Below are 12066 nucleotides of genomic sequence, written 5' to 3'. Positions count from 1 at the left end.
TGTGATTGCATCTTACATGCATTATCAACCTTCTATCCCAAAAATATGCATTGGGGTTCTTTACTGAGTATTAATAATATACATAAGTGCATTCCCATTGTTGTAAGCACTTGGCGAACCACTGAATACGTGTTCGTATCGCCCGTGAAATACATACATTCCGCTTAAGCTCTACACATTATTTTTAAGTTTCTCAAGATAACATTAACCTCTAAGAAAATTACGTTTCCTTCTCCCAACACTGTATGATATTCGATTTTATTGATGTTCAACAAACGCAATAAGTTTAAATTTATTTCAAATAAAAATAGGTGTAACAAATATCCTCATATGAACATTTCAATACTGTATATATTTTTCCTCACAAAGAAAAAGAGCAGTAGATGGGAAACTACATTATTATTAGTTTGTAGTTACTCTGCTATTCATGTAGAATTGTTGGGCTGAAAGCAGCAATGTCAACACGTAGATGCATGCTGCAATCCAGCAGTTGTAAGCATTCTGAAAATAAAAAATAAATTCCCGTGTTATATAATATTGTTTTCTTGGGGCTTACATTATTGCACATAATATATACAAGCATATTTACCTGATTATACGCTCTATTTGCTGCAGCATAAAAGTCTTCCAAGGAATGGTACTCCTCTTCTAGAGGTAAGTCCTCAATAAGGGCCACACTATTAATGTAAAAGAATAGACCCATAAGAACCTAAAATAAAATAAATGTATCTTTATTTTTGCATTACCAACCAAATAAGAACATATGACAGATTAATACATAAACGTACCAGTTGAATGATACCCCAAACAGAGATAATAAGACCGCATAGGGACAGCTTAGGTCCACAGATTTGCATTTTACGGTGGATTTTAAAACTGCTCTGTTGGTAAAAAATTTTTAATATGCTTTAAGCACAGCAGGTTCTCTTCCGTTAAATTATCTGACACCAAACCACCAAAACTGTCAGGTGAATATATCAATCATGTGACTGAATTTCTGTGTGGCCGTATACAATTTCATAAAAATACTGTTTTAAAAGCAAAATAATGTTTTAAATTCTGAATATGTATATTACATCTGCAAATATAACGACATGTTCGGAACAGAAGAATTAGAAACACAGTGCATGTTTTAACTTAAAGGTTACAGTATTTTTAATGTATATACTTATATTCTAAAACATCCCGGGTTTAAAATTGACATATCTTATTGGTCGATATCCATAGAGTTCGTGTTGTTGTGTCACTGTCAAATTGGTTAAATTTGTTGAAACTTAACATGTTTAAACTACTAGCGTTAATGATTGCGAAAAGTATTGCATGAATTTTACATATATGTACATATACAGTATGTCAAGAAACTCTTTACACACTGACAAAAAAACATATTTTTTGACTTTGCATGCAAAAATAACGCCTTTAGCTATTCCTTTTCAATATCTGTTTAATGAATCAATATTAAATATCTTTTTAAAGTAAGTATGTGAAAAAATAAAAACAAAACAACGAAAGGGAACATTTTAATTACATACGAGGTGTGTTCAAAAAGTAAGGTGACTCTTCAAATTTCGCGAATTTCAAATTTTTCGATTATCGAAACCTTTTAGAAGTTATACGAGGTGTGTTCAAAAAGTAAGGTGACTTTTCAAATTTCAAATTTTTCAAATTTTTCGATTATCTTCAGTTTTGGGAACAAGAAAAAGTCACATGGGGCCAAATCCGGTGAATATGGTGGCTGAGGCATTATTGTGGTGTTGTTTTTGGCCAAAAAATCCAAATCCTTTGATCCATATTTTTCGATAGCAAAAAATCGCCGAGCTCGGAAAATAACTTGTAACTTTACGCCTCTCACAACCAAACAAAAGAGGATGTTCCATTGAAACTTGGTACAGATGTTAGGGAAGAGTGTACCAATATAACAAAACAAAAAAATCGATAATCGAAAAATTTGAAATTCGCGAAATTTGAAGAGTCACCTTACTTTTTGAACACACCTCGTATACATATACTACTAGAATTGATGATTGAAAACAGTATTGCATACAGCGGCTCGCAGCTTATTTCGTGCAGTTACCTAAAAAAGGTTGAGTCCTTACAATCATTAATTAAAAATGATAACAGAAAAATTTAAACCCAGTATTTTAACATGGAATATTAACACGATAATTAAACAAAAACTAGTTTTATAATCATTAAAGGGAAAACCCATTTGATAAAAACAACATTTTCAGACTTTTTCCATGCCGAAGCTTATTTTGCGCAGCAGATTCTACAATAATATCTTAGATAAAAGTATTTTGTTTTAGAAAGTCGGACATACTAAAACAGCAACATTTTTGGCAGACCTAGTAGGCCCAGTTAATAAAAAATCTAACATTAAATAAAAGCATAACGCAAGTAAATTCGATATCACTGAAATTAAGATAAATCTCCTCTGTGGACTGTCGAACATTTTAATCGATAGGTAGAATCAATATTGGTAGGAAAATGTAGTATTTCTTAAGTTATCGATCTTGTGTGGATTTCTTGGCCTTTGAGGTACGGCCCTACTAATCTCGATAATGTAAATGCCGCCAAAAGAGTGCCTTTTCATTGTCTTGTGAATTGTAGGAGAGCGCGCTGCGGTAAGATTAAGATTAAGATTCTGTAATGAAATGAGGCACGACATCTCCTTTTATTCGCAAGGGCAACTTGCGCTGGAGGACGGCTTGACGACACGTAGCGCAGTCAGCGGGCAGAAGGCGTAGGAGCGCCAAGCATCAGCGGCCGCAGCCAGCGGCCAGAAGGCACAGGTCCACCATTTTGAAGCGCTGAGGCAGTGCCATATTTGGACGGAGGGGAAGCCACCCCTACAACAACGCGAGCGGATCAGCAGCCAGCGAGTAGTGGGGCAGAAAACCGGCCGCTGGTGAACAGAACCACGTACAGTAGCGTCCCAACCTAGGAGCACTGCTGTCTCATCTACGAGTTCAGAGCAGGAGGTGAGCCAGTCACTCACTTCGTACCTTTTGGAAAGGATTACGGCGTTGGAGAATGAGCAGAACAAGGTTAAAACCTTGAACAGTGTGAGCACCGCCAATCGCAGTTGGCCCAAGCGCAAATGGCGCCAACAATGGAGCGTCGGGGCGGCCGCCATCTTGGAGCGGACCGCCAGTAGCCACATCGAACGGTGAGGCCCCAACTAACGGGGTCGGGCCGGTCCCACATAGCAGTGTCGGTGCGAGCCGTGTGGCCTGCACACTGCCGCCACCTTGGAGTGGACCGCCATTGCTAATGACTAGCAATCATCTTGTGGAGCCACTGTGAGCTACAAGTGCTGCGCAGATAGCGCATGTATTCGTGCTACCGTCCGGGAGCATCCACAAAATTGCAGCCCAAGGAGCGAATGGGCCAAGGAGGCTCCCGGACTTGCCTGTATCTTAAGCTGTGCGTTTGTGGAGACGACCCAAGCGTACAACTGCACGGACTTGGAGAACAACCAGAGGTTGTTGAAGGCGCTGAAAGATGAAGTACGTGAGACAGCGAAGTCGCTGCTGATTCACCCTGGGAACGTCAGCGCCGTGATGGAGCAGCTGCGCTTTGGGTTTGGCCGACCGGAGCAGCTTATATGCGGCCAGCTGAACAGCGTGCGAGAGGTGCCGCCGATTACCTAGCAGCACCTGGCGAGGATCGTTACCTTCGCAACCCGAGTGAGTAACCTTACGGCCTTCTTGCAGTCGGCGAAGGCGGAGCAGCATCTGGGGAACCCAACCCAACGCTAATGGAGGAGTTTTTTGGCAAAGAAGCCGAGGCGTCGAGTTCTACATGTGAACGTCGACCAGAACGGATTCGAGTAGCGCGATGATCGAAATGGAGATTGTCCAATTTGTGGAGGGCAACATGCTACGACGAGCTGCAGAGAGTTCATCGGAGCTTCTCCAACGCCAGGTGGAGCATGGTGAAGAGGCATCGGCTCTGCTTCACATGCTTACGGAGTGGTCATACGGCCAGATCCTGCGTTGTGCATGACGAGTGCCAGATCAAGCGGACGAAGGGCGAAGATGGCCGGAGCAGCGAGGTGGCTTTAGGTGCCACAACGGAGGAAACCAGCAGTCAGCAGTTTCCAGACGCAGCCCGGACAGGAGGTCTTCGCCACGAGGTGGTTACAGGGACCACGAGAGGAGCCAGCACTCGGCTGTCCTCAGAAACAGCCAGAAGAGAAGGGCCCCGCAGCCAGCGGAGGCGCCCGTGAAGAGGAATTTAAGCATTGACGCCGCGGGAGGCCGACTTTTTTTTCCGTATACTTCCAGTAACGCTGTACGGAGCTGATCGCCAGGTGGACACATACGCGCTCTTGGATGAAGGATCCTCCGTCACGATGAAAGACGACGAGCTACAGAGGGATCTGGGAGTGCGAGGTGAACATCGACAGCTGAACATGGTTTGGAGGAAGGGCCAGCAGGGAGCCCACAAACGTGGTGAGCTTGGAGATAAGTGGAGCTGGGAAGCCCACTCGCCACGCGTTGAGGAACGTGTACGCCGTTTCGATCTTGAGTCTGCCGATGCAGACGTTATGTCGACGAGATGTCCAGGGCGTGCATAAGGATGCGCGTCTGCCCTACAGCAACTTGGTGCCGAAGTTGCTCCTCGGACTGGCCATGGACATTTGGGATTGCCATTTAGGACGAGGCGGTATGCCAGAGAGGGACCGTATGCGGCCGCAACCGAGCTTGGATGGGTTGTGTTTGGGCCAGTAAGTGGGCAATCGACTACGCTGTCACCGAGGTTCTGCCTTCTAGCCGTGTCAATGGACGATACGATGGAAAAGAGGACTACTTCCAGAAAGCTTTGGTGTAAATCTCTCGCCACCGGTCGCAGCCAGCGACGGCGCGCGGGCCCAAAGGATCCTCGAAGACACCACGGTGAAAGTGGGGCGCCGCTACCAGACTCTGGAAGGACGACCACTCTGTGCTGCGTACAGACGGCTGATCAACGTCGAGAAGAAGTTGAAGCGCAACTGGCAGTTGGCGCTGGAATACGATCAGATCATCAAGGATTACGTATCCAAAGAAAGCTGCAGTCGGATGAGGTCGTGGTGAAGGGCGACAAGCCATGGTATTTGCCACATTTTGGTGTCGAAAACCCGAACAAGCCCGGTAAGGTCCGGTTTGTGTTTGATGCTGCAGCCAAGGTTGGAGGAACCTCGCTAAATTCGGCGCTGGTCAAGGGACCTCAACACTACAAGCCCTTGTCAGCCGTGCTCTTCCACTTCAGGAAAGAAGCAGTCGGAGTCTGCGGTGACATCAAGGAGATGTTCCACCAAGTGCTGATCCGACAAGAGGATCGATGTTACCAACGATTCCTTTGGAGAGATGGTAACGATGATCGAGACCCAGATGTGTACGAGATGAACGCAATTACGTTTAGAGCAGCCTGCTCGCCGAGCACTGCGCATTACGTGAAGAAGGTAAATGCCCTGAAGTTTTTGGATTCAGATCCGAGGTCAGTCAAGGCCACCATCGACCACCATTACGTCGATGACCATGTGGACTTTTTCGAAATGGTCTCGAGATGAACGCAATTACGTTTAGAGCAGCCTGCTCGCCGAGCACTGCGCATTACGTGAAGACGGTAAATGCCCTGAAGTTTTCGGATTCAGATCCGAGGTCAGTCAAGGCCATCATCGACCACCATTACGTCGATGACCATGTGGACTTTTTCGCTACGGAGAGCGAAGCTATGGAGGTAATCTCGTCGTGCACCGAGTGCAAGTTGCAACGGACGCGGCCGATGCCGCCGATAATGGGACACCTTTCAGAGGATCGCTTGGAAGCGGGAGGATGGCCATTAAAGCTGAACTGGACTACTTTTGGCCACTGCTGGTGACTGTTGCCCGTCACAGAGAGAAGCGTTGGGTCGTTGGAGCTTGAGCATGACCTGTCAACGGATTCCTGCATAATAGCGATCAGCAACTTTGTCTGCTGTAGAGGACAAGTACGTAAACTGCGGAGTAACAACGGCAAGAACTTCGTGGGAGCTGACAGGGAGCCCAGACGATTTGGAGATGTGTTCAAGACGGAGAGGATACAGAGTGAGTTATCCAGCAGGAGCATTGAATGGGTCTTTAATTGCCCATCCAATCCGTCTAAGGGTGGCAAACGACCTGCTCAAGGGAGCAGCTAACCTGCCGGATACGCCTGGATTGGATGCGGAGCTGCCCAAGGAGGGTTCTACGCGAAAGCAGTGGAGGATTGCTCGCATCCTGCGAGACCATTTCTGTAGGAGGTGGGTCATGGAGTTCCTGACTAGGCTTGTGCGCCGCGAGAAGTGGTGCCGGAGAACGGAGCCCATCCGCCAGGTCTTCGTCTGCGATCCTGCCGTGCCATGACGAGAGTGGCGCAAGGACATCGTGGAGGAGATCTACAGCGGAGCTGATTGAGTCGTCAGACGCGCCGCTGTGCGCGTGAATGACAATGGCCTATCTCAGACAACGTTGCGGCCCGTCTCTAAACTTGCAGTTTTGGATTTGAATGAAGCGGTTCTTCACGGGGTCGGGGATGTCGACGGTCGAGCATTGTAATCGATAGGCAGAATCAGTATTGGTAGGAAAATGTAGTATTTCTTAAGTTATCCGATCTTCACAGCCACGGCCATATGCCCTAAAAGTTACTCCCATTCTTTTGGACCTACGCGTGTGGGGAGCCGTTAAAGACAAATCCACATGAGGCAAGACATCCTCGGATACGAGGAATTAAAGCTCCACCACCGAATCCGAGTGATCGATCAAGTCTATATATTGTTTACCTTCTAGGAAAAATTTCGGAAATAAAAATAACCTATGTTTCAGATTTGGGATGCAAAAGACTGACTATTAGAAAACAAAGTAAAAGGTTGGTACGAAATCCCTACATGCTTAATCCAAACATTCTATCACTTATAGTTACCGAGATATCAGCTTTTCTATAAAATGCGAAAACTGTTTTTTGACCTTGGTGGGCGTATTGGTGGGTGTGGCCGGATAATGGTACCGCCATAAGATGAGCTGGCATCCCAAGAATATACATACTGAATTTCAACGTTCTAACTCTAATAGTTCGTGAGATTTAAGCTATAGTTTATAGTTCCTGAGATCTCAGCGTTTATACGGACTTCGGTATTGATCCTGATCGAGAATAAATACTTTATAGGGTCGGAAACGCTTGCTTCTATCTGTTACATACTTTTTAACGATCTAACATACCCTTTTACTCTACGAGTAACGGGTATAAAATTTGTTAGTGCATGCAAACTTTATATGTGTTAAATTATTGGCTAGAATGCTCACTATCTACAGATTTTACACGAATGTAAAAAGAAAAAACGCCACAGATTAACTTTAAACATTCGATTCCTGTATAGCCGCTTCGGTCCGCTCAGCAACTTTACTTAGTGTTCATATGAACACTTATAAAATATAAGAATGTATGAGCTCAGTGCTCGTCATGTTTCGAGTGTCACAATGTAAATCGATTAAGAGCCATATGTTATGATCTGCTATTGAAAACCAACAAGGGTGCAGTGTTAGCACATGTAATCTGTGAGTGCCCAAAATATCACGCTGCACAAAGAGTGCCGACGTAGTGGTCAAGAAATAACCCTCACGCGCATTCAATCTGACGCGGTCTCTGCGTAGACCATATATAAGATTTTCATTGCAGTTCTCTAAGCAGGGACTTAGAAATAAAGGACAGTTTCAAATCAGAACTCAATGAACTCAACGGTTGTTCTCATTTTATATTCTAACACCCCGTTCATTTTGGTCCTTCCACAACTCTGCAGTTTTCCCCCACCAATGGTAAGAGACAGATTATAAATTTAAAAGTAAAAAGACATAGAAAGAGGGTTTAGTGCTTAAAAATTGTTTAACAATTACAACACAACAACAATTTATGTAAAATATATACAAAATTGTGGTCGAAAAACTGGACAAAAGTTAAAATTTAAAATAAAATAAAAAATAAACAAATATATTTTGCCGTTTTCGAGGACTTAAAAAACATCGAAAAAGTGATTTATAAAATCTGGCGTATTTGAAGCCGAAACGTCCAAAAAGTGAAAACAAAAGTTAAAAAAAAAACATCTAGCCCACAAAAATTAAACAGTGACAACTAACAGTTAAAAAAAAATATAAATATATATATACATTGAAAATCAAGATCTACGACAAAATATTCACGCGATATAAAAAGTCGACAACAACTACAGCAGAGGTGGCAAGAAACAGTCTACAACAATTACAGCAGCAGTAAAAACAATCAGGCTACAGCAACAACAACAAACAGGCTACAGCAACAACTAGAAACCATCTACAACAACGAACGTCAGCAGCATCGACATCGAGCAAGCTACAGCAACCACAGCGGACAGCGGGGAAAACAGAAGCAGCAGCAAAGTCAAATTTAGAAGAGTTAGAAGAGCCTCCATGCCAAAGTTTAAATTATAATACGCAGTTCGAAGATTTAAAGTCCGAATGTTTAAAAAATCATTCAGCACTATTAAGAATTGGAGTAGTCGATCACGATTATTTCAAAAAGAAGCGTTTTGAAGCCATGATGTCATCGTTTGAAAAAATTAAAACTAAAATTGAAGAAGCCCTGCAAAAGGCAGACAAAATTGAAATTGATAATAAAGTTAGTAGTAACAGGTTAGAAAAGGCAATAGAGCAACTGAATAGTTACTTAAAAGTAACCATAGAAGATATCAAAGAGGATAAATGGAAATCCTTTGATATTAGAGTTCAGAAAATGGATTTTTATTGGAAAAACTAATTAGTCTAAAAGTAGTCGAAATGACTGATATCACTGATGATGATAATCTAGATGAGCTAGATTTTTATATTTTAACCGCTACAAATGACAAAAAAAAGAAACTCGCAGAAGTTGTGCCAATTTTGGTGGATGGTATAAATCATAAAATTGATGAATTACCAACGCTATCAAAAATTCAGGTACCGACATTTTTTTAAGATTTCAAGGATTGGGACCTCTTTTATGAGTTATTCAATGAACTCATTCATTTAAGGGAAGACTTGAGTCCGTCCCTAAAATTTAATTACCTTAAAATCTCACTTAAGGGAGAAGCCAGTAATGTGGTTTCTCACTTATTGTTGGGATCAGGGGAAAATTATGAAGCCGCTTGGGAACTATTAACCACAGTCTTCTTGAGCTTCAAAATTTAAATGTTGACTCAGAGAAGCAGTTAAAAATGTTTATTGACACTATAAATGAGTCAATTCACATGATAAAATTAAAGGCACAAATTTCTGACGAGGTTGATATAATCTTTGCACATATAATAAAAAATAACAGTACAACTTTAACCTCCGGAGAGATAAGCCGTGCCAAAACAGTGTAAAGCCTAGCTTCACGCAAATCAAAAACGTTATCAGCAAAATCTTGCACAAACAAATATTAACCATATAAGGAAAACAAAAAACCCAACATCACCAAACACACGGAAACCTCTAATACGGGCTCAAGCCCTTCATCCAATCATGATGGACCCACCTGACATTTTCAAAACTACCTTAAAATCGTATCATTCCCAATTAGGCGACCCGAAATTTATTGTAATTAAAAGGAAGGACAACGGCTCATTTGAAAAAATATCACCATTCCTAATTAAAAAATAAGAGACGGAACAATGTTAATAAAAACTAAAAATGAATTGCACGCCAGAAAGCTCCTTAAACTTGCAACAATCGTAGAAATGGAAGTGACAGCAAGCGAACATAAAACATTGAACTTCTTTAAGGGAGTTATTTATTGTAACGACCTTAGATATATTGACGAAGACACTATTTTACAAGAACTAAAACCACAAAAAGTAGGCGAAGTTAAAAAAATAATGAAATGACAAAATCCCAATACTAACTCTGATAGCAGCAACACCACTCTAGTTGAAACCGGATTGATCATTATGACATTTGAAACACACAAACTCCCAGAAATATTGCGAATTGGGTACGAAACAGTGCGTGTACGAGAGTATATCCCACTTCCTCTCCGATGCAGAAGATGCCTCCGCTTTGGTCACCCAGCACCACTAAGCAAAAGCTCCGAAACCTGGACTAATTGCTCAGAAACAAAACACACAAACGACGATGAAACATGCAAAAACGAAAAAAAATGCCTAAACTGCAAAAACAACCCAGAACTTGACCATCAGCACAGCCCAATCGACCGCAAATGCCCCACATTCATAAAAAACAAAGAATTAACGGCTATTAAAACCACACAAAAAGTTGACCACAAAACTGCCCAACGTATTTATTTCGAACGACACGGATTTCAATTGAGGAACACCTATGCCAAAACACTTGCAAACGCCACAACTCAGATGACAACTAACCCTCAATCACCGAATACTAATATAAATACACACACAAACACAACCGCACATAAAAAATCGAACACCACACCTACATCAGGAACTCAAACGCCTCCATCAAATACGACAGCTACCGGTTTAGTCACAACAACTCTACCATCAAGCCAAACTCTTCAACGCCATCACCACCACGATTACGACAAACTAGAAGACATGGATACTGACTGCATCACACATACCAGAAAACTAACTACACCATACTCATCACAACTCACAGAAGACTCACTAAAAATAAAAATCTTCAATAAAGATAAGTCTAAAAACCTAACAACTAATCTTAAAGCATCTAAGACTAAGACCAAAGCGCTAAACAAAAACAAACTTACTAACAACGGCGAAAGCGAATCCATATAGAACCTTAAACTCGAAGTAAGACTTAAACTTAAACCGTTAATACTACTAATAAAGTTAAGTTACAAACTTTTTTCTTCACTAAAATGTCATTAACAATAATTCAATGGAATTTAAAAGGATATGTAAATAACTATAACCAACTCCTTATTCTTATCAAAAAACATTCACCACATATAATTTCCCTCCAAGAAACCCACATTCAATACACTAATAATATACAAATCCCAATAAACTACAAACTATTAACAAACATAGCAACCAACAGATTTGGCGGCGTAGCACTTTTAACAATGCACACCTTATTTTACTGAACGACAAATCTCCCACTCATTTTTCAACTCACAATACTTACACACACATAGACCTAACACTCTGCTCTCCAATTTTGGCCCCCCGCACTATGTGGGAAATACTGAACGACCTTCACCCTATTTCCATCAACTAATACACACAAATTCAACAGACCCTTTTTTAAGCTAAAAGAGGCCAACTGGGAAAAATACAAGTTATTTAGGCAACAATCAAACGAAAAATACCCAACCTCTCGAAACGTAAACAAAGAAGCAGTCCAAATTAACAGAATCATTCTATCTAGCGCAAACCTTTCCATCCCACAAACCTCACCAAATACCCACCCTTACAGAGTTCTATGGTGGAACAAAAATCTCGACCAGCTAGAAAAAGAAAAACAAAAAGCGTGGAAAACACTTGAAAATCCAGAAGAGTTTTCCCGGAAAAATTACTTTAAAAATTTAAACAAAAAAAAGACTTGCGACTAGCGGCTGGGGAATTTCCAAAAAAAGCGAGACAAACGAAACGAAGTTGGTTCCAAAGTTTATTGCTGCCAGCTGCTTCGAGGTTCGATCGGTTAATGTTCTCCCGAGAGCAGCATAACACTTCGTATAGCCACGAACTGAAAAGCTTATCAGTTAGATCACAACAACTCGGCTATGCTCAAGATTGAGTGAAACTGATAAGCTTTTGTACATTGGTTTTTAAGGTGGTTTGTCTACATTTTGCCTGCGTATTCAAATAATTATTTCTTTTTATCTTTCCTTAAAACTAACAATAAAACTTAATCTACTGCTCCAACATTCCGGCCCCGTTGAAGGCCTCCGGCGCTTTAACCTCCTCGTTAGGAGCGTTGCTTACTGGCAGCAATGCCAGCTTGTGGATGGCGCGCTTGATGACGCCTCCTGACGTCCGTACTTCCGCCACACGCACTCTTCCGTCCTCACCGACTGTTGTTGCCACCACGCGGCCTGTAAGCCACCTTTGCGGGGGCATGTTGTCCTCGTGCACGAG

At 42.0% G+C, this 12066-nt stretch overlaps 2 protein-coding genes across 2 annotated transcripts; one reads left to right on the top strand and one right to left on the bottom strand.

Annotated features, from left to right (window-relative positions):
• Nucleotides 1-261: 261 nt before the first annotated feature.
• Nucleotides 262-1014, bottom strand: LOC108104164 (ribonuclease kappa). The gene is made up of 3 exons (XM_017210068.2): nt 789-1014; nt 590-709; nt 262-501 (listed from the first exon to the last, which is right to left on the bottom strand). Exons 1-3 carry the CDS (start codon nt 855-857, stop codon nt 403-405), a joined length of 288 nt encoding a protein of 95 aa, XP_017065557.1. The 5' UTR covers nt 858-1014; the 3' UTR covers nt 262-402.
• Nucleotides 1015-4781: 3767 nt separating this feature from the next.
• On the top strand, nt 4782-6827 carry LOC108104162. Its single transcript, XM_041819674.1, has 2 exons — nt 4782-6070; nt 6130-6827. Exon 1 carries the CDS (start codon nt 4787-4789, stop codon nt 5552-5554), a length of 768 nt encoding a protein of 255 aa, XP_041675608.1. The 5' UTR covers nt 4782-4786; the 3' UTR covers nt 5555-6070; nt 6130-6827.
• The last annotated feature ends 5239 nt before the right edge of the window (nt 6828-12066 follow it).

Source organism: Drosophila eugracilis, unplaced genomic scaffold (assembly GCF_018153835.1).
Source record: "Drosophila eugracilis isolate 14026-0451.02 unplaced genomic scaffold, ASM1815383v1 contig_1757, whole genome shotgun sequence".
In the NCBI taxonomy this organism is placed as follows: domain Eukaryota; kingdom Metazoa; phylum Arthropoda; class Insecta; order Diptera; family Drosophilidae; genus Drosophila; species Drosophila eugracilis.
Note: the sequence above shows the minus strand (reverse complement) of the source record. Positions and strands in the feature narration are given on the sequence as shown.